We start from the raw sequence: 24,051 nt of genomic DNA on the forward strand, positions 1-24,051 counted from the left end.
AACTTTCCTTTGGTGGATCTCTCATTGGCCTGGGAACAATCTGGATAAATAAAGTAGGAGATAAAGAATTCATATTGCCTTGCCCTCCTCTTTGCTGCTTTCCCCTCTCATCCTCCCCATCCTCCCCACCACCACCACACACACACACACCCACACACAGTGTGGAGGGAAGCCCAACCTCAGTCTCCTGGAGGTTATCCTTGTGCTGGCAGTTGTGGCCACTGATGACTTGAGTGCTCCTCTGCCTTTGTTACCAAAGAAAGACAAGCTGCCCAAGGGATTAGCATAGGAGATCAACAGGCATGGCAGCAGAACTTAGATCTCTTCCTTTCAAACATCTTACAGTCCAAAGACTCCTGACTCTACTCTAAGGACCGGCCAAGAATATACTAAGGAGAGTGAATATAAGAGGATCCTAGTATATAAACCCACTTTTTCTTTAATGAGATCAGTAGTATTTTGGGTACTTGATTACTAAACTGTTTACATGGAACAATATGTTCTTTTCAGAAAAAGCTAGAGAACAAGGTAATCTATTACTACATCAAACAATGTCTTATCAAATCAACCTGTTTCCAAAAACACCAGACAACACTAGTGAGTAATGCTGCGTTTCAGCCAACACTTCAGCTCATTTTAGCACATCAGTTGTAGTTCTTAGGCAATCATTTTGGTCCTCCAAATAAGTTGAGATCATAATCTTTCTGTTGTTTCTTGCCAGGCACAAAAGTGGTTTCACCCTCAGCCTTTTCCACACCACCAAAACACAAGACACTAAAGCAACCTGACCCTCCAATGTGCAACTCCTGCCAACTCGAAATCTCCTGGAACAATAGGCTAAAGGAGGCCAGTATTCCAGGAGATGAGGTTTACATGAGGTCCAACACCTTTGCCTAGGAATGAATAATAAAACCACTAGCTCTTCATTCCCCAGCATTATGCCATCTAACTCCAACAGGGTTGAAGCGTGCAAAATTAAAAAGAAATCAGGAACACACTGAACTTAAAACTTCAAGTATATTTTAAATCCTGTTTTAGATTAATTTAAATAAACTGAGGTCAGGCAACTCTTTGTTCAAGTTGGATTATTCGTACTGGTTTAATACCAAAAGCAGTCAGTCACATTTTTTCCACTAAAAAAAAAAAAGTCCTGACAAGAGAACATTCTAAAACTCAGTAGAGAATATGAGAACAGCTTACACTAAACTTTGCCTCCTAAAATAACTAATGAAGAATATTACTCAGTTATTTGACCATGGGAAACAGCTATTTGTATATTATTACATATTTTGCAGGTCACAAATTAAAAGCACATATTTAATTTCTAGCATAGCATCTTTCCAAGGTGTCTTACAAAGAGCACCAGTGCAACAGGGGAAAAGCAAGTCAAATAAGTGTGAGAAGCTCTGCCTTCCCTAGTCCCCTTCTTGGAAATGACTGATACACATTTGCAGTGAACTCAGTGGAATCCAGCATTTGCCCAAGTTTATTTGGCCCTGTGGCCCTTTTTCTCTCTTAACACATATCAACATCCCCCAAAAAGTGTCTGTTCAGCAGAGCACACTTTGAGAAAGATTCTTCCAGAAAAGGGATATAATAAAACAGTCTAATAGCTGAGACTCTGGAGTCAGCCTGATTCAAACATCAGCATCACCACTTGTTAGCTCTGGGACTCTGGGAAAGCTTCTTAACATAACTTATCCCTCAGTTTCCCCAGGTAAAGTGGACAAAATAATAGCACCTACCTCTTAGGATGTGGGTCTTTCCATATGACTGCAACAGTCTTCTGAGAGCCTTACATGGCTGGCTCCTTTTCCTCACTCAGATCTCACGTCACAGTGTCACCCTCTCCCAGAGGCCCTCCCTGACCACCCAATATGAAGTTGGCCCCACCCAAGTCACTTGTTCTTCATCCTCTTCTTTTATCCATGATTCTTCTCTGCTTAACTATTAAATAGATATTTGTATTCTAGTTCATCACAATGGATACGAACACCATGAAATAAAACTTGGTTATCACTGCTCTATCCCAAAACAGATCCTCAATAAGTATTCATTCAATGGATGGATAGTGAATGAATAAGTGAGGTGGCTGTGAGAATTAAATATGAATCACATAAAGAATAAAGAATTAAAGCATTCTTTATAATGCCGGACACATAAGAATCAATCCAGACACTGTTATGAAAACTTTTGGTGAATGATGTGGTTAATGCACTCATAATTCTTACACTACTTAATTTGCCTCTTCTTTCTGTATTGCGTGTAAACATTTCATGGGATTTATTTGGAGGTGTGTTGGTAAATGGTCTTTCAGGGGAGCGTGGATAGGCCCTAAGAACAGCATTTGACTAACTGCCATGGTTTAAAAACTCCCACCATGATCAACTTCAAGCTATCAATGGTTTAAAAGCAGGCTCACAAAATTCCTTAAAATGTAACAAATGGCTCTCACAATCTCTTCAGAAGGGTCCTTTCACTCCTCCAAGTCTTGTTTGTTGAGTTCAAGTTTAAAATAAGATTTTTACATAGAGACATCTTTTCTACATTTTCCTTCCTTGGTGAACCAAGGTAAGGGCTATCCACTGCCTGGCCTGATGCTAAGGGACACTAGTTGGATGTGTTGGGCTGCATTTTCTGTACCACTCTCTGTGGGCTCTTGTTTAAGACTCTAAACATGTTCTATATCCATTCCAGATCATTGTAAGCACCAACTAATCCCATAAAACACAAATAAAATTGTGCTTAGATTCATTTCATTGGAGGCATCCACACAATAGAATCAAGGCACCACCTATTAAGTGCGACCAATGAGCAGAATCTACTAACAGAATAAGAGTGATTCTACCCTGACCACAAGAGTCCAACATAAAATAAAGGGCAGTGCTGTTAGGTGGAGGTTTCTTTGGCACCATAGCCTTCCTATACATGCAACATGACCCCAAAACAAAGCATCAGCTTTTTTCAAGTACAGAAATCTACCAATCAGAATTTTGAGATAAGACCAAAATTTCAAAATCCACAATCACTCTAGTGCAAGTGATGTCATGCCAGGAATTACTGCTTCTCTTCTGTAAACTAAATGGAAAGTCTATGAAGTAAGGCAGGAAGAGATTAGTTTCTGATCAACCCTATCAGCTATGTATTGCTTTGTAACAAATTACCCCAAAATTCAGCAGCTTATTTTCACATTTATTACCTCAGTTTCTGTGGGTCTGGAATCCAGGCACAGCTTAGCTGGATACTCTGCTTCAAAGTCTCACAAAGCAGGTGTCAACCCATAAGCAAGGTGTCAGCCCAGGGCCTGTCATCTCATCAGAAGGCTCAGCTTGGGAAGAATCCACTTCCAAGCTCACTAAGTGGTTGTTGGCAGTTTTCAGTTCTTTGTGGCTGTGTGAGTGCGGGTCTCAATTCCTCATTGGTACTGGCCGAAGGCTGCCCTCACTTCCTTACTGCTTGAGCTTCTCCCAGATGGCAGCTTGCTTCATAAAAGCATGCAAGTTGAGAATGCAATTGAGGCTGCTAACAAGATGGAAATAACAGTCTTGTGTAACCTAATTGTGGAGTTGTTACCAGCATCCCATTACCTTTGCCCTATTCTATTGTTTAGAAGCAAGGCACTAGGTTCAACTTATACTCAAGGGGAGGAGATTACACAAGGGCATGAATTACAAGAAGTAGGGATCATTGGGGCCATCTTAGAAGTCTGCCCACTGTAATCACCCCCTTGGAATAAGAATAAGAAGACCAGGCCCAACATAACACCTCTGTAAGCATCTCAATATGAAACTAAGCCATGTGGTCTCCCAAGCATATTGCTAAGGCCTCATGGAAAAAGAAAAAAATGAGAATGAGCACAGAGGACACTAAGTCCAAAAACACAAAATTCTGTCCAAATGTTCTAAGCAAATACAATCTACATCAGAGAAAACCTCTAGGAGCATTCGTATTAGTAAGTCCCAGCATGGAAGGCATTTTTCTGAACAACACAAGTGACTCATAGGAAGTCCTGCCCATCTGAGCAGGTATATAATGCCAGGAAACCTAGCTTGGTCTGGAAGCAAATATCTTTTGGAATTTTTATTTATTTATGTAACATATTTTGAAAATATAGTTAATGCCATTTTATTGATTACTATTTTCTGTGAGATTTGTGTCTCCCGAGGCATTTTGCTTATGTGGTACTTTTGAGATCCGCCATAGCAGTAAAGAACTGCTATAAAAATTTCAAACATTGGCTGGCACCCACCTTTTATCTACGCTTTGTCAAGCCGCATATTCTCAGATACATGAGCATCCCAACATAAAATGGTGGTGGCAGGCCAGAGAAGCTGCCTCTGAAAACTGAATAATTTAATCCACTAAGTGCAAAACACATAGAAAACCTGGAACACTCTGTCCTAGATGAATGTAAGTGCAAACAAAGATTATCTTAAATCTAAACATTCAAAATTGGTCTGCACATTTTACCATAGATTCCAGAAATATCCATATACTTTACTTCCTGCAAATTCTGCCCCAGTTCAGCTACACAAATACTTAGGTTTATTGTTTTGCTAATCACCTATTCCTTTTTCTCTTTTAGAGAAATGATATTTGATAAACATCTAAAACTTAAACAGTGCTGTACTTAAAAGGTCCTGAAACAATGACCATCTGCGGGAAAGCAGTTGTAAACCACCCCACAGCTGACATGTGCTACACACGCTTAGATCCTGAATACGTGTTGAATAGTAATAGAACATATGTGTGGGGAGCAGAGAAAAAAGCTAATGCAAAATTCCAGTTTAAATGTGATAAGCAGACAGGAAGGTTATAAAACAGGTGACAAAGAAAATTTTAAGGTTGTGGATGTTTTCCAACCTGTGAAAATAACTTGATAACACATTTTAACCTGTAAAATATGACTTTGGGGCAATAAAAAGAATGTCCTTACCTCTCTAAGATGTATATTTTCCTTCTCTTTCTGGTCTAAAATCACCTCTAAGTGGCTAACTTGAGATTCAGCCTCTGCCACCCGCCGCGTCCGTTCATTGTCATCCTCAAGACTTTTGGATGGCAAGCCTTTACTTTGTAACATCTCGAGAAGCTTTTTAATTGACTCATCTCGGGCATTGAGGGTCTGTTTCTGTGTTTCAATTCTCAGCTCCATTTCCTCCAAGGTCTTCCTCAATAGGAATAGCTCCTTAGCCTGTCTGTCATGCTCAGCTTGCAGGCGCCGGAAGTTCTCCTCAGTCAGCTCAATGGTGAAGTGCTCGGCTCCTCGGTTGCCACTCTCTTGCTGCAGGAGGTGGTTGAGGTCTCTCTGGGTTCGCAGCTCATCCTGAAGGGCCTGGATTGTCAATTGCAAGTGCTGTGATGAGAAAGATGGAACAGGAGAAGAGAAAGAAAAGAGAAGTCAATGGAAATGCCAAGGGCTATTCGCTGGGACCACACTATGAACATGGAATGTTAATCATGAGGTCCAGAGGGCCAGCTCTGAAGTCCTCCAGGGTGACTTCAGAAGCATGGGACAGCACATAGAGAGGGGGATATTAATTCGACGATGCTTTCTGAATGTCTTAGGAGAAAAGAAATGTAAACACACACAGAAACAGTATATTAGTGTCAGTCACAAGGAAAAGCATATATCTACAGATTTAATTTAGGAAATGGAAGGGGTTAGAGGGAAACTTTCACAAACACACCTTCTTTATGCCCACAATGCTCCAGACTCAGAATTTCTTGTTTCTTAAGGTGTTCTTTATTCTACTATCCATTATTTTCCATGATAAATGCATGTCCATTTATAAATGAAAATAATAGCATTCACTACAAGTAGACACAAACAAGGACTTTATTTTTACAAATAAAGCTGTGACCAAGTTTCGTAAACAGGTTACTGAATCTACAAGAAAAAGGAAACAAACACAGACAGAGACAGTCACTCAAACACAGGAGGAGGTGAGGCTGTGCAGAGCAAAACAAATGCCCTGCAAAGAGTGGACAAACCTTGGTTCTTCTGGCATCCCGTAACTGAACAGCATGGGAAATGAAAAAAGAAAATGAAGCAAAAAATCAACACAAAGGAAAGCCCAGTGCAAGCAAAGGATATTTAACAGAAAGAACTTAATCAACATAAAGTACCTTCAGGAAGAAAAAAAGAAAATAAAAAATAATTTCTTATTACAACAAAGACCCATAAGTTACACAGAATCTATAGTATTGATGCTTGACACATGTGATTTTTTTTTAAAGTGAGGTTTATTCCGCTTTTTGTTTTTCTAAATCTCCCTGACATGGTGAGCCTTGGATATATCGCCAGGGAAAAAAAGCACAGTACTTCAGAAGCACCCACATACTGCACATTGTTCCAAGTCACCATTTTAACCAACATCACAGTGAAAGCACCAGAGGAACAAACCAGTTACAGGCAATGAGGAAAGAAACCCTTGCATGAAGATAATTGGTGAATTCAGCAACACATTCCCCACAGGGCCAACCAGCTGGCTGGTTAGAAGAGGCGGCCACAGGCTGTAAGGCATTTTTGTCCTAGAAACAAACCTGGGAGCTTCCAAAACACCAAACACTTTCAATCACCAAACACACATCCCTGGCCTGTAGGTAGACCTGACACAATGCTAAGCAAGAGAATCAAGATTAACATGAGACATAGCTCTTGTCTACAGGGAACTCACAGTATTATAAGGGATGGATAATACCCTGTCTAAATTACATAAATATTGGAGAAGTCCACATTTTAAAATTTTTCTGAGGTCCTACGGCTAATGCCCAGAAGCGCTCAGATCTTTCTGAGTGTGGCCTCTACCCAGAAACTAGCACTGAGTGATGCATCACCTTGATAAAAATTTTTATGGATATCCACTCCATCTACACATTTCCACTGAAACTCTAGAGCACAGGGAACAAGTATTCTCTTTCTAATCCATGTGCCACAATGCCTCACAGGAGACTGACTTGCAATAAGCACCTGGTATGTATTCAATGGTTGTCATTATGCATTATTTTTTAAAAATACAATGCACCAGTATAAAGTATAAAATTCAGCAGTATTGTGGTACATTCACAAAGTTGTACAACCATTAACCGAATAAATTTTAGAACATCTTCATCATCCAAAAAGAAACCCTATATACTTGAGCAACCACTCTGCATCCCCCACCCAATCCTGAGGCCCTGACAATCACTAATTTATTCTCTGTCTCTATTTATGTGCCTATTCTGGACATTTAATACCAATAGAATCATGTAGTAAATGGTTTCTTTCACTTAGCAAGTTTTCATCCATGTTGTAGCATGTATCAGTATTTCATTCATTTTATAGATGAATATTATTGTTATAGGGGCATATCACATTGTATTTATCCATTCATCAGTTGATTCATACACAAATATTAACAGTAGCATTATTCACAGTACCCAAAAAGTGGAAATGACCAATATCTCAATCAACTGACAAATGAGTAAATAAAATGTGATATATCCGTACAAAGGAATATTATTTAGAGATACAAAGCAATAAAGTCCTGATACACACTGTAACATGGATGAACTCTGAAACATTATGCCATATGAAAGAAGCCAGTCACAAAAGACCACACTACATGATTCCATTGATATGAAATATCCAGAATAAGCAAACCCATAGACAGAAAGTAAATTGATGATTGCCAGGAGAGTTGAAACGAGGGGAAAGAAGGGTAATTACTAAAAGGTACAGGCTTTCTTCTTGAGGTGATGAAAATGTTCTGGAATTAGTGATGTTGGTTGAACAACTTCTTGAATATACTAAAAACCACTAAATTTTACATGTTAGATGGGTGAACTCTATGTACATAAATTATATCTCAATAAAACTGTCACAAAGAACATGAAATGGGACTATACATTAATATGACCTTCCTCTACCAGCTGCCCATCCCTAAACCACATCAAAAAAAAGTCCACAGGAGTATCAAGAGCCTTAAACCCAGCAATCTGGCCACTGCAAAGCCTTTTGGGAGTGGAGAGTACATCTTCAAGTCATTTAAATATTTTTTTGAAATGGCAACTCTTTGTCCTTTGAAAGTGGCTTGGATTTCTAAGATGAATCAGGATGATCAGAGTGGAAATTATCTTTTCTAAGAATGAGCAAAAATAAGATTGGTTTTCTTAAGTGATTCGTAGGCTGACCAGAAGGGAATTCCAAAGACAAAATGCCAAAATTCTTTCAGCAGGGACAGCAATATGAAGACAACTCTGTAAAGGGGCTGTCCCTTTGGATGGCCAAGTTGCCTATTTCCCTGACCCTTTGTTTACATACCCTCAAAATGGAAATAATCATAAAATGACCTCATAGGGTTCCTGTGAGAAATAACTAAGATAATGCATCAATTGCCATGCTTAAATGAAAAGGAAGGGAAGAAGTTTGGTAGAAAGGAAGGTAGAAAAGAAGGAAGGAAAGTAGAAAAGAAGAATGAGAGGGAGAGTGGAAGAAAGGGAGGGAGAAAAAATTGATCCATTTATCAATTCAATATACATTTATCCAGTATCTCCCTCATACTCATGAAACATTAAAAAGGAAAACAAATGGTCCATGCTCATAGTCCATGTGGACAAGTAAACTGATTGTAGAAATATTATGTTATTAGAGTTATAACAGAAGTTATACCTAGATGGAGGAAATACAGAGAGCATGTAACCTAAGGTAGAGACAGGTAGAAAACCACCCCAAACACTCAGAGAAACCACTGAGCTACTTCTTGAAGAGCAAATGAGAATCAGAATCATGAAGAACAATAAAAAGAGAATAGAAGGTACAAAAGCTTAGAGGCTTTGAGCAACTTTTCATTTGTCTATTGGCGATCTCTATGTCCTCTTTGGAGAAGTGTATATTCAGGTACTTTGCCCATTTTTAATTGGATTGTGGGGTTTTTTAGTGTTGCGTTTTTAAGTTCTTTATCAGAGAGATGCAAATTTAAACCACAATGAGACATCATCTCACACCTGTCAGAATGGCTATTATCAATAAATCAACAAACAACAAGTGCTGGCAAGGATGTGGAGAAAGGGAAAACCTTTTGCACTATTGATGGGAATGCACATTGGTACAACTGTGGAAAGCAGTATGGAGATACCTCAAAAAATTAAAAATGGATCTGCCTTTTGACCAAGCGATCCTGCTTCTGGGAATATATCCAAAGCAATCCAAAACACTAATTCAAGAGAACATAGGCACTCCTATGTTCATTGCAGCGTTATTTACCATCCCCAAGATATGGAAGCAGCGCAAGTGTCCATCAGTAGATAAGCAGATAAAACAACTATGGGACATTTATACAATGGAATTCTACTCGGCAGTACAAAAAAAAGAAAATTTTACCCTTTGCAACATTATGGATAGACCTGGGGAACATTATGCTAAGTGAAATGAGCCAGTCAGAGAAAGACAAATACCATATGATTTCACTCATATGTGGAATCTAATGAGCAAACTAAACTAACAAGGAAAATGAACAGACTTACTGATAGAGAGCAGGGTGACAAGTTAGGGGTGGGCATAAGAGCAGGGGCTGGAGAGGTTGAGCAAAAAGGAAAAAGGACTCATGGACATGGACATCAGTGTGACAATTGCTGGGGGGAGGGAGAAAAAAGAGGACTAAATGGCAATGGAAAAAATACAATTAAAATATAAAGTTAAAAAATAAAAGCCCAGAGACAAAGACATACCAGACCTATTACGGAACAGTTATGGGAAAAATCTTGACAGTGCTTACAGTGCCGGTGGACACGGCACACATAGTTCTAAGCTCTTTTAATCCTCAGAACCACCATGTGAGGGAGCCACTATGATGACCTCCATTTATGAATGAGCAAATGGAAATGCAAAATGGTAAAGTAACTTGATTCAGGTCACCCAGCCAGGTAAGTGGCATAGCCAGTTGTTCATCCAGGGAGTCTGACCCTTGCTCAGACCCCTCTATACTATCTAGCTTCTGAACTGACACAAATACTTCTGAATGGCTAAAAAAAGAATGGGGAGGAGGGGTGCAGGAGTGGTGAGAATGGACAAGCAGGCAATTAGGACAGTTATGGCAATTGTCAAAATTAAGAATTAGCCATCCTAACCAGGCAGTTCCTCATTCATAGGATGTTTCCGTGTTGTACACTTACTAATAAGTAAAATCTATTTTCCAGGTAGCCATTTTATTAGCCACGAAATGATTTCAGCATGACCAAACACACTCTGATAATCAGCCTAAAATTGTGTTCCAAAATTTCTCAAATCCGTGTCATTTAGTTTTCATATTCTTTTAAGATATTTAAAATTCAGCAGGAATCTTCTTGTTCCTAAAAAGTGATTCTTAAGCAAAATGCATGTTTCTTATATTCTTTCTTGACCAACTTTCTGCATCATGTACTAGGGGATGAGAAGGAAATTGAAGCAATCTCTCTCCTTCCCTCCTTCCCTCCCCCTTTCTCTTCCCTCAAGGTTCTACTTTTAATAGATTTCATTCTGTTACTTTAAGTTTCAAAATTCATTTACCAGATAGCCATCTCTAGTCAGATATTTAACACAGATAATTTCAATTTTAAAATATAAAAACAGACCCTGGCCAGATAACTCAGTTGGTTAGAGCGTCATTCTGCTATGCCAAGGTTGCAGGTTCAATCCCATGTCAGAGTCATACAAGAGTTAACCAATGAATGCATAAATAAGTGAAACAAGAAATCTCTCCCTCTCTCTCTCTTCCCCCCTTTCTAAAATCAATAAATAAAAATAAAATAAAATATATAAAAGCAGCACTTTTCATAAATAATCCACTGAAAAGAATATTCTCTCTGTGTCTCAGTTTCCTTATTTGTGAAGGGGGGAGAGCAGTAGTTCCTATCACATAGAGTTGCTGTGAAAATTAAATGAGTTGATACATATAAAGGTCTAAGAAGTATCAAGGACAGAGTAACCACTTACACAGGGTGGAGTGAAAGTAGGTTTACAGATATGAGTATGTAAAACAGAGTTTATTCTTGTATTATTATTTATTAATTATTGTATTATTTCTCATACAACTGTAAACCCACTTTTGCCCCACCCTGTATCAGTCAGGATAAGGTACAATATGCTGCTGTGACAACAGCAACAAAAACCCACAGTCTGAAAGACATAACCCACCTGACATGGTGAGGACACAGAATCAGAACTCTTAGAAAGGCCTTAAGGATTTACATGTTGATGTATTTTACAAATGAGAAAATCAGATCACACAGTTTAAATGTCAGTCCCAAGAGCACACAAACACTTCCAAAGCCAGAGGTCCTAGACTCCATCCTGGCATGTATTCTGATAACCGTAAGGGTAGAAAAAAAGGGAGTGGCTCTCTACTTTAACAACTTAGAAAATGACTGCTGTGTTAAAGAATGAGTGATAACTAAATCATTTCATTTACACATCACCTGGTCCTATCCAATAGTTAAATAGCATGGGATACAACAAGGACAATTTATTGAGACCTCCTTTCTAACTCCTTGGAATTACACTGTTAACTAATTAAAATTAGCTATGTGAAGAAAAGCTCAATTAAAACTACCTCTAAAAGAATAGTATACAGTCCAGGTGCAATCTCTAGCTAAGCTGAAGTACCTTCTCTAAAGGTCAAAAGTTAAGAAAAATGATATCCAGTTTTCAATTCCCCACTTCCCAGATTATCCAATTCCTTCAGACTGAATCACTGCCCCCTTCTCAACTGTGAAAGCACATTTCATTTAAGGCAGTTGTCCAAACCCCACTGGATCAAAAATCAAGAGCATCCATTTCAGCTTGTTAGCTACATCAGGTAACAACCTACCAACCAGGAGCCTGCAAGGCTATATTCTATGGCTGTCTCTTCTGGAATCTCCCTGGAATCTCAACATGGTCTCAATTTAAACCTCAACAACTACTTCCGTGGCTTCCATTCCAACACACAACTGGAGAGAGAAGCCCTTCCAATGTCCAGTGTACATCTGAATAGGACATCATCACATGATTGGACCTGTACCTGAGTCCCAGTCAAACTACTGTCTACTTCGCACTTGTGGCACAGCTGAAAGAGATGGTAAAACAGCTGGTTCTCTTCAAGTACAAAAGTGGGTCTATGGTTGAAGGAGTATTCCGAAAGCTTTTTATTCTCCACCCTGACTGTGGGATCCTTCTCCCGTTGCCCTCAAAAAATCAGAGTTCAGGAAGCAAACTCCTTTCTCCATGGCCTGCCACTGAGGACAGAAGGAAGCAAAGCAGGTGTCATAGTGACATCCAGGCTATCTTTATGGTCACTCAGCTTGGAGTACAAATAGAATGCATCACATTTATCACAATTCCTAGCCTTTAACGCAGTTTATTTCCACCTTTGTCCCCCTACATCTAATCTCATACTTTGACCTCTGCCCTGGACAGTAAAGACTAGTGCCATCTCCAGTCCACAGAAGGAAAAAAGTTTAGAGCCCTTGTTCTGTCCTTGAAACATACAAAGGTAAACAACATGGTAGCTGAAAAGATTAGTCTGTCCAATTGATTCCAAGTCTTGGGCAGTAAAGGAGGTCATAATGACTTATCTTTCTGGTATTATGGCAGGCTACATTGTCTGGTAGTCTCTCCCAGTATACAACAGCTAGATAAGGGCAGGTGTGTCTTTCAAAGCATTGTTGTGCTTACCAAAAAAAAAAGTAATCTCCGAGAAAGAAAGTAAGCTTCTCAAGGGCAGGTTCTGGGCCAAAATTGGATTATACCCCCAAATCTAGCACATAATGGTATTCAATTAATAGTGAGTAAAATATGGACAGAAAGATGAAAAAAACAAAAGAAAAACTGTGTCTCCAGACAGTTGGCCCAGGGGCACAATGTGAAGGAGAATGGGTTTTCATTGCTTTTTGCTTTGCTGTAGTTAGGTTGGAAAGGAGAAAATGGTGAGGGGGAGAGTGTCCTTAAGCTCAGATCATTCTACACTGTTCTCTCCCACAAAACTCAAAATGCCTCACATCCAGCCACTCACTCTTTTGACAATACTGCTCCAAAGCTGCCAGCACTTTGTCCCCTTCACAAGAGGATAAGTTGGGCTGGTTTAAGGGATCTGACTACAAACACATCATTAGCTGATACAGGTCAGTGTCTAAAATTGAGCTTTCCTCCAGACAATTCTAAGAACTTCATTTTGTACAATTCTTAAATGTTCCCACAGTCACTTAATTTTTTTAAAACAGAGAACAATGAAAATATAAGAAATTAAGTCACAGTTGAGTTTATATGAAAAAGGAGGGAAAATATACTTTTCCTCAGCCAACATTTAGGAGGGTGAAGGTGACTTCCAATTGCTACTGTAGTCAGAATCTAATCCAGATTTCAGAATGTCTAAAACACAAAAAGGTAAATAGAATGAAAATATAATTGTATGTATATGTGTATATATATATATGATGTGTATAGAACACACAATTACTTAAATATGAACTAGCCAGATGTTTAGAATCTACTGTGTCTTATCCCCAAACATGGAAAATATGAGTTCCTGGCAGATTTTTTAAAAATCCATGACCTTAAGCTCTTTTCCGCACTATGGGGAAAAAACAAAAAAATGATAAAGTTTTGTACTATAAAGCAGTTTAGGGTTTCATTGCTATGAAAACCATCTCTGAGCTATATAAAAATATGAATTGGCTTATACCCAAAAGTCTTGAACTTTTTTTAATAAATCCATACGCCTTCTCAAGCAAGGGCTTAACATAACTCTTTCAAAGAAAACAGAATCTCTCTGCAGACAACTTGGCCTGCTCTACTTCTTCTGTGACTTTATTTTCCTATTTATCATTTTCCAGTTTGTCTCTAATCAAATTTTAAGGGCAGGTTCTCTGATCCCTTTTTCCATAATCCTGTGTGCAGGATGTACAAAACTTCTCATGGCTCCAAACCTTCATGTGTGTGAAAAGACAAACAGCAGACTTCAGCTTAAAACATGTGGCCCCCGTGTGCTGTGGAAGAGTTGCTCTGCTGAGAAAGGTATAAAAAAATTAATATTTAGACATATGGTCCCAGGCATTCTCCTTTAGGATAGAATAAGGACACTAGGTGATTTTTTTAAAGCACCAAAATACAGGGACCCTGGGTTCCTCCTGCAGACATGCTGTCAGCAATAACTGCAGAGCCCATTTTGGTTGATAATATGTGACATTTTGCCAAGATTCATAACACTAAGAACAGTATACATGGGAAAGCCCTCTTGGCAGCTGCTTTCATAACAACGAGTTCTGGTTTTCATTACAGACCAATACCATAAGGTGGCACAGTGTCAGAATATTGCACTGAGCTGCAATATTCTCAAGTTAAGGACTCAAGTTCTAATTCCTGCTTTGCTACTCACCAATTATGCAATCTGAAGAAAATCACTAAACTTCTCTGGAATTCCAAGAACAGTGATGAAGAGCTGGCCTTTGAATCAGACATCTACCTATTACAGTGTATGTCACCTTGAACAAATTACCTAAGTACTCAGAGCATCAAGTTATTTATCCATAAACAGGCAATAATAATCATAACTAAGTTACAGGATTCACACAAAAGCCACATGAAATGCTGATCAAGTAACTGAACAAGTTCCCATAAAGAACAAAACAGGGCCTAGCATATACTGAATGCTAAATATACATCTACCATTATTACCATATTGAGACAGAGGTGGTGGCTAGAGCCCAAAATTAAAATTTTTCTCCCATTTTAGCATGGAAAACAAAAGTTTTGATCATCAAATAAATACAAGGGTGGGAAACTAAATGCTAAGCACTTTAGCATTTTTTTAAATAAAGGAAAACAAGAAACTTTTGTTTTAAGACCAACTCAAAGATGGATAAAATTGATTTCCCATTAACTAGTCTATAAAGAACTCTGTAAGAAGTTCTTGAGAATACCAAACATTTCTGTTGTGAAGGTCAGGGTTCTTTTCCTACTATTAGTCAGTAATAAGTAAACAACTAGAGGATAATGGCATCCCCTGCTGTCGACTCTACTTAACCTGGTATAGGTTAAAAAAATTTAGAAGTATTGATATTTTTAAATGTGTTCAGAGAAGCAACCCAAAACATGTAATCATAGAAATTATGGTTAGACTTGGAATGTACCCATTATTAATAGTCACAAGCAGTTGTTAGAAAACAAATCCTTTATTTGAATTGCATAGCAAATCTTTAAATGACATTTTAAAATCTTTACTGCAGTTTTCTTCCCTGTCACTTTGTCTTCCCTCTCCAACATGTTCATTTAAAGAAACTGCTAATAATCTATGTGTTTTTAAAATAGGTAACAGGTTTTATCTAAATTAATATCACATCAAATAGGTATTGAACTACTAATTTTTCCTTGCTCCAAGCTACCTGGTTTCCTTAGCCAAGCTCCACTCCTTGTCATTCAAAGTTTTCATAAGGACAGTTTTTCCCTAAGTGCCCTCCTGCTTTTCCAGCTTCCTGAGTCACTCCTCCCCTGGGAAGATGGGATAACTGACCTCCATTCTACTCAGAATGTGGTCATCGGACCAGTTGCATCAGTATGACCTGGGATCTTACACAAAAGTGGAATCTCAGGTTCCATCTCGGACCTGCAAGATCAGAACCTGTATTTTAATAAGACCATCAGGTAAAGTATAGGCACATGAGGTTTGAGAAGCACTTCTCTAGACTTGAAAAAAATTTTCACTACAGATGCAATGCAATCCCTATCAAGATACCAATGAAATTGGTAAAACAAATAATCTCAAACAGAGCTAAAACAAATAATCTCAAATTTATATGGAACCACCTGAATAGCCATAGGAATTTGAGAATAAAAGAACAAAGTATCACACTCCCTGATTTGAATCTATACCACAAAGCTATAGAAATCAAAACAGCATGTTACTGACACAAAAACAGATCCACGAATCAATGGAACAGAATAGAGAGCCTAGAAATAAACCCATATTTATATGGTCAATTAATTTACAACAAATAAAGATAGAATATACAAGAGGGAAAAGGCAGTCTCTTCAACAAATAGTGTTGGAAAAACTGGACAGATACTAACAAAAAAAATGAAAGCAGACCACTTTCTTACACCATACACAAAAAAAAAACTCAAAGTGGATTAAAGACTTAAATGTACCACCTGCAACCATAAAACTCCTAGAAGAGAACACAGGCAGTAAACTCTTGTTGAAGAGAAAACATATCCAAATATTTTATTGGATATGTCTCCTCAGGCAAAGGCAACAAAAGCGAAACTAAACAAACAGGACTACATCAAACAAAAATGCTCTTGTACAGTAAAGAAAACCATCAACAAAACAAAAAACCAACCTACTAAATGGGAGAAAACATTCATAAATAATATACCTGATAAGGAGCTAATATACAAAATATATAAAGAACTCATACAGCTCAACAGCAAAAGAAAAAATCCAATTGAAAAAATAAGCAGAAAACCTAGCCCTGAATGGGTGGTCCAGTTAGTTGGAGCATCACCCTATGCACCAAAAGGCTTCAGGTTCAATTCCCAGTCAAGGCACATACCCAGGTTGTGGGTTTGAACCCTGTCTGGGGAGCATTCGGGGGTAGCAGACTGATGTTTCTCTCTCATATCAATGTTTCTCTCTCTCTCACCCCTCTCCCTCCCTCTCTTACCCCTCCCCCTCCTTCTCTCACCCCTTTCCCCTTTCCACTCTCTCTAAAATCAAAAAATATATATTCTCAGGTAAGGAGTTAAAAAAAAAAAAAAACAGAAAGAAAGAAAGGGGAAAAAAAATGGGCAGAGGACCTAAATAGACATTTCTCAAAGAAGACATACAGACGGCCAACAGACACATAAAGAGATACCCAACATCACTAATTGTCAGGGAAATGCAAATAAAAACCACAATAAGATATCACCCCACACCTGTCAGAATGGATATTATCAAAAAGACAACCAATAACAGGTGTTGGCAAGGATAAAAGGGAACCCTACTGCACTGTTGATGGGACTGTAAACTAGTGCAACCACTATGAAAAACAATATGAAGATTCTTTAAAAAGTTAAAAATAGCCCTGGCTGGTGTGGCTCAGTGGATTGAGTGCTGGACTGCAAACCAAAGGGTCACCAGTTAGATTCCGAGTGAGGGCACATGGCTGGATTGCGGGCATGTGAGAGGCAACCACACATCAATGTTTCTCTCCCTCTTTCTTCCTCCCTTCCCCCTTCTCTAAAAATAAATAAATAAAATCTTTTCAAAAAATTAAAAATAGAACTACCATGCAACCAAGCAATTTCACTTCTGGGTATTTACCCGAAGAAAACAAAAACACTAATTCAAAAAGATATGTGCACCCTTGTGTTCACTGCAGCAATGTCTGCAATAGCCTCCATATGCAAGCAACCTAGTTGTCCATGGATAGATGAAAGGATAAAGAAGGTAAGATATAATGTATACATACATTTTGTGTATATATCTATATATAAATGAAATGTTGAAATAATATTCAGTTATTAAAAAAGAATTAAATCTTGCTGTTTGTAACAACATGAATGGACCTATAGGGAGTATTATGCTAAATTAAGTAAGTCAGAGAAACACAAATGCCATATATTTCACTTACATGTGGAATCTTTAAAAAAAGGAACAAACAAAAATGAAACAGAAACAAACATATATACAGAGAACAAACTGATGGTTGTAAAAGGGAGGAGGTAGGGGGGTGAGCACAAAAAGGTAAGTGGGTTAAGAAGTACCAACTTCCAATAATGAAATAAGTCAGGGGGATGTAATGTACAGCACAGAAAATATAGTCCATAAGATCATAACTGTATACGATGATAGATGGTTACTAGACTTACTGTGCTGATCACTTTGTAAGGTACTTAAATGTTGATTCACTATGTTGTACACTTGAAATTAATATAGTATTATATGTCAATATAATTAAAAATTGTTTTTTAAAAGCTTCAGACTTACTACTCTTTTAAGAAATGATTATTTAGTAATTGAAAGGTAGGGAAAGCAAATGTCATAAAAATAATACTGTAGTATGGTCCTAAGGAGCACACTGAAAAGTCAGTTTACATAATTAATAAAATCTGAGAAAACTATGTCTAATATCCCTCAATACAAAACACTACTAGATGAAATACACAGAGGGTCACCTGATCAACCATTATTCAGCTGTATTCTGTTTGACAGGCATGTATACTAAGTTTCTTCTCCAAGTCAAAAAAGAAATCTTGACAGATTAAATATAAATAAATAAGTTTTATTTATATTATAAATAATATATTTATTATATAAAATACAATATTATTATAAATAACATTTGAAATTGTGTATTAACATATATGCTGTTTATTTTTAAGGGATACATAACACCTAAATTTGAATTTCTAACTGTTATTGAATATTATCATTATTTAAAAGCGAGTCTGCAGGAGCACTGGCTGTGTAGCTCAGTTGGTTAGAGCATTGTCATGATATTCCAAGATTGCAGGTTCAATCCCTGGTCAACGCACATACAAGAATCAACAATTGAATGCATAAATAAGTGGAACAATAAATTTCTCACTCTCTCTCTCAAAAATCAACAATTAAAAATAAAAAACAATCTGAGGGAACTTTTCAAAAGTCATCTGAAATGTTAGTACTAGGCTTTATAGTCAACTGTTTTATTCATTTCTACTTTTAAACACCATTTCCTTAAGCATGTTTCTATTCTCAGTGAAACTTTAAGTGACTGAGAAAACCATGAAGATAGTCTGAGATGAAATTTTTTTTCAAATTATAATTTGAAAATATATAGGGAAAATGTGAATAAGTAGACTTATCACTCGAAGTCTCTCTGTTTTTCTTTTTATTAATAAACTAGAATCAACTATACCATTATTTCTTTTTCTGGTGTGAAGAATGGACACTTCTGTATCCACACAATGCTATGGTTATATATATAGAGAGAGAGACAGAGAGACAGAGACAAACCAATGACTAATGAATATACCATACTCCACAAACAATAGTATGGCCAACATACCATAGGAAAATAATACAAATAAACTAGAAAAATACATTGAAATGGTCATTGTTGAGGGATTGGGGAATGGGAAATGACTGTTAAAGGGTGTGTGGGGCTTGGAGGTGGAGGCAATAAAAATCTCTTAAAATTATATAGTCATGATGGTTGTACAACTCTGTGACTATACTAAAAATTGCTGAACTGTACTTTTTAAAGGTGAATTTTATGGTATGTAAATTATATCTCAATAAATCTATTAAAAATGATGGGAGGGAGGAGTATTATGGATACATTCCTATTTCCCATTTTCATTCATCAAATATTTTTTCCAAGAATAATTTTTGAATGCCTACTTCTATAGACTGAATATTTATATCCCCCCAAAATTCATATGTTGAAACCTAATCCCCAGTATGATGGTATTTTGAGGTTGAGCCTTTAAGGGGTGATTAGATCATGAGAGTAGCAACCCCATGAAAGGAATTGGTGACCTTATAAAAAAGCCTCCAGAGAGCACTCTCACCCCTTCCACCATGTGAGGACATAGTGAGAAAGCCCTTTAACTAGCAAACAGGCTTTCATTAGACACCAAATCTGCCAGGACCTTCCTTGATTTTGAACTTCCCAGACTCCAGAACTGTGAAAAATAAATGTTTGTTGTTTATAAGCTACCTAGATGATGGTATTTTTGTTATAGCATCCTAAATGGACTGAGTCACTTGCCATATACTCATCACTACTAAGTTACCTAAGATTCTTTGAGTTGCAAGCAATAAAAACTAACTTGACCTAACTTAAGTCAAAGAAGGCAATGTATAGAAAAATATCAGAATACCTCCCTGAATCAAAGCAGCAACTGTGAAAACAAAACTCAGAAAAAGAAGGAAGTTGGACACAGCAGAAATCACAGGAAGCTTATGACTTCAATTCAGTGACTCCTTGCTCCAATTGAAAATACCCAGGATAGAAAATGGAATTGTTCTGACATGGGCCAGGTGACCACTGTGAATCAATCAGCTGACCTGCCCATCTGGAGCTACTACAAGGGGAAGGAGATTTATTTAAAGGTGGGCAGAGACCCCAAGAAGAATCTATTACAATCGTTGTTATTTTAAATCAAAATATGAATAATAGTGCTGTGGTTATGTTTATTCAGGGCCAGGAATTCCTAAAGGGCAATATATACAAGACTCAGGTGACCTTGATGGTAGAGACATAATCTTGCCAGTTCAAGCTTCTGACATCCAGCAACAGACACAATTAGTTAAGAGAACTAGGGAAACTCAAAGCCTTCCAGGAGGAAATAAAGGAATAATTAATTTGGCAGTGAGAGTCCTACAGCTTTTATCAAGAATAATACCTCCAATTAGAACCCTGTCTTTAATGCAGGACAGCCTTGGGTCGAGTTCCAACTTGGTGACTCACTAGCTATGGGGTCACTCTGATCACTCACTAGCTGCAGGGGCCCGCAGGCTTAGGTGGGCTCTGTGACACCAGCAGGTATTTCTATTCTCTAAATCTCAGTTTCCAGCTCTTTTTAAAGCTGCTAGTAATCCAAATATCTCACAAAACTATAATAAGGTTAAACAGATAATGCACATCAGATACTAAGCAAATACCACTCCAGCCCACAAGAACCCATTATTTTAAAAGCTGCTATTTTTAATATACAAACCTTCCCAAAATGCAATGGAAAAAAAATGAAAGTAGAGTGGGGGGAATATAAAATTAAGTTTGGCTGTGCCATATACAAACAAAATCTTTAACCCAGAAGAACTTTTTGGCTTAGCCACTTCTGATGCTAACCTTTTGATAGCAAATAAAATACTTAGAAAGCATAGCCCTGGGTTTTGCTACAAACTGGTATATACATTTTAAAGAGATAGCAAATATTTAACAAGAAAATCACTGAACATTAGTGAAGATAGGGATCAGAAGGATAAACACCCTGGCTTCCTTTTATAAGGGGATAAACTGAGTCCCAAAGAAGGGACCACTCCTTACCTGGAGTCACAGCAGACATGGCACATGCTCGTTATAAAGCCCAGGCACAACGCTCGTAGGGCACTGATCATGCCATTCCAGCCCATGCACCAATCTCATTTGGTCACAGGACTGCAAGAGGATCCCGTTACTACATAATGAATATCAGGGCATGTGCAATAGCTGCCACAAGCCAGGTTTCCACACTGAAGTCAAACATCTTGGGCGCAGACGCACCCCTTCCACCAAGTACCACTGATGGTGCAGCAGCTGTAACTACAGTCCACATGCCAGCAGCTGCAAGACTTCAGGAGCTGAAATAGATACTTAATTCCAACCAGCATAAAACAACTCTTCTCTCAGAAAGGATTCCTTAGAGAACACCTTTAGGAAGTTTTGAAACTTCAAGGTATTTGAAGTTTCCGCATTTGATATTTGGATTCCGCATTTTTTCACCTGAGAGCTTAAAGACTTTGAAACATGTTTAGAGGAATACCCTCCCATCCCCTGCAAAAAAAAAGTGGGATAAATGTTAAGAATGAAGGTGCCATGTAGGAACCTGGAAAAGATAATGATAAGTCACAGAATATCCAAGCTATTGTTGGGTAAGCCAAAGCAGGGGGAAGTGGTTGGCGAGGTGGGGGGTGGAGAATGGTTCTTTCACAGATAATATCACTGAAAAAATATGAGAACATGTTACATCACTGAGAAATAAGATCTCTCGATACCAATCTCGAATAATATCAAGTTGAGGTTACTTTTATCTGGATAATTCTGTGTGTATTTTTAATAACAAAATTTTCCTTAGCAAAGACTCAGAAACCCATGTATGCATTCATGAGCATAAATATACATTTCATATGCTTTAAAATTCTTTTTCAAATCTTACTCTAGTGGAAAAAAATAGAATTTTCTCCAAAAGAACAGTAATAAGTATTTTCAAACAAGGGCTTGCAAAGTGCTTTTCTCACCCCTGGATATTCATTTTGTTTTATAATTCATTTGAGACTTTTAAAGTCAGAAAAGGAGGAAAAAATGGCTTTCAAATTTGAGTCTGGAAGAGAGCTAACCTATCAAGTCCAACAGGGATATAAAGAAAGTATCTAGCAGTGCAGACACCGCCAATGCCCAGAACAAAAGCATTATTGAATGGAAGAAGAATTTAAATTGAAGCAAGTCCTAATGTAATACCTCACTAACTCGAGGTCCTACTGCCATTTTTCTTATAAGATGAACTATTAGCCCTGGGTTACATAAATTTTAACATAACAGAGCCCTCAGCAAGTTACAGGGAGGCAAATGGCCCTCTTGAATCCATTCATCTGTGCACTGTTTAAAATGCATGATTATCCCTCTCATCATCATTTGTATCCTTGACTGTGGACTGGGAGAAGTTTATAAAACCAGTGTAGATAAGTGCTTGCAAATTAATTTTTGGCTGTATCTCTGAAGGTTTCATTTCTTTAATTTAAAAATTCAAAGGGAAATAAGAGTAGAAAGAATTGTAGGCCTTATGATTTTTTAAGGTGAGAAAAAGCATAGAATGAGTTTATAGTTTACAGTGTCTGCAAAAAGACTCTGCACTTAGGTGTTTAAATAACCTTTGAAATCACCTTTTAAAAGGGGAAAGAAAACACTATTATTATAGGAATAACTAAAATCCAGTGTGGGAGACAAGTTAAGAGCTTTTTTTAAGGATATGACAAAATCTCCCATCAAGCCCCCTATCTAACAACCATTGTGCTACAAAGAATTCTTCCTTCATTTGAGTCCACTCAGAGAATTATGGAGTATAAACTCATCATTCATTTCAGCCACAACCAATCCCAGGAAACATTCACTCAACCCGCTTTCACTGAGCATTTACTCTGTGTGCTAAGCACCAGGCTAAGGCAAAGTCAAGAGAAAATACAAAAATATCACTTTGTATCATAGATGAGCATGCAAGAAAGTAAGAGAGGTCCTCAGGGGCCAAAAGCAAAGAGAAAAACTAAAAATCAGACTGGTGAGAAGAGCTGAGGGCCTGGCTGTCAAGGACTAAGGCAGGGTCAGGGGCACAAGAGAAAAGGCTCTGGGCAAATTGGAGCTGAGACCCCTCCATAAAACTGGATCCATGAAATGGTGAGCACCAGTGCACAAAGGTGATAGTCTGAGCTGTGAGCTCAGGACAAGAAAAAACTAGTTTCTCCAAGGGTCTACCTTTACATGAACTCAGGGTTCATTTTACAGTGCCCAAAGGTTGGGGAACACCCAAACAGAGAATAAAATTAAATATAAAAATGATTCCAAGGTGATGTCTGGCAAAACAAACAAGAGAATATTCTGGAGGAATAACTTCTCAACCTACACCATGCAGAATCCCAGAGATCAAACAATATTCTAAGAGACAATGAATAAAAAATTCTAATGCTCATTAAAGATGAAGGGGAGCAAAATGTTTCCAATCAGGATAAGTAAAACTAAATTCACACTCAAGCAGAGCAAAGCAGAACTACAGAATGCTATACACAAAGGAAAGGTTTTAGAAGCAAACATAGAGCAGAAACAGATTAACTACACAAGAACACTGTAGATGACCCTAGACTTCTCAAGCGAGCAACAATCTGAAAAGTGCTAAATGAAGTTGAGAAAATAACTCTCAGCCTTAGAGTTTTATTCCCAGTTCATATGCCATTCAATAATGAGGATGAAATAAAGATGTCTTCAGATAAAAACAGAGTTTACTGCTAACATAATCCACCTGAAATAACAGCAGCCTATAAGAGCCAAATTTCAAGGAATTTTGAGAGTCAGTTGACAACATGTTAATAACTTGAATTCGGCCACTGTGGAAGTATTTATATGGTGGAGATGAGCAAACACTAAAAATCAGGCGGGGTTGTGCCCTCAGGAAACCAGCTGGTAAACATTTACCACCACACCACTAACATTAAGGAACTTGTAGAATATGTACTTCAAGAAAAAGAAAAATCTAGAAGGAAGAACTGATATGAGTATAAAATAATAATGAGCATAACTAATTGGGGTTGGGGGAATCAGGAGTTTATTCATCAAGAAATC

The 24,051-nt window shown here is 37.8% G+C and overlaps 1 protein-coding gene across 1 annotated transcript in view; it reads right to left on the reverse strand.

The window, feature by feature from the left end:
* The window catches only part of ERC2 (ELKS/RAB6-interacting/CAST family member 2), a 763,823-nt gene that overhangs the window by 590,432 nt on the left and 149,340 nt on the right, over positions 1–24,051 (reverse strand). Inside the window, exon 3 of the mRNA XM_054595505.1 lies at positions 4,937–5,353. Within this exon, the coding sequence (XP_054451480.1) occupies positions 4,937–5,353 (417 nt within the window). The remainder of the gene's footprint in view (positions 1–4,936; positions 5,354–24,051) is intronic.

The sequence above is a fragment of the Pteronotus mesoamericanus genome, unplaced genomic scaffold (genome assembly GCF_021234165.1).
Source record: "Pteronotus mesoamericanus isolate MK-2021 breed Mesoamerican mustached bat unplaced genomic scaffold, CSHL_Meso_final scaffold_54, whole genome shotgun sequence".
NCBI lineage: Eukaryota > Metazoa > Chordata > Mammalia > Chiroptera > Mormoopidae > Pteronotus > Pteronotus mesoamericanus.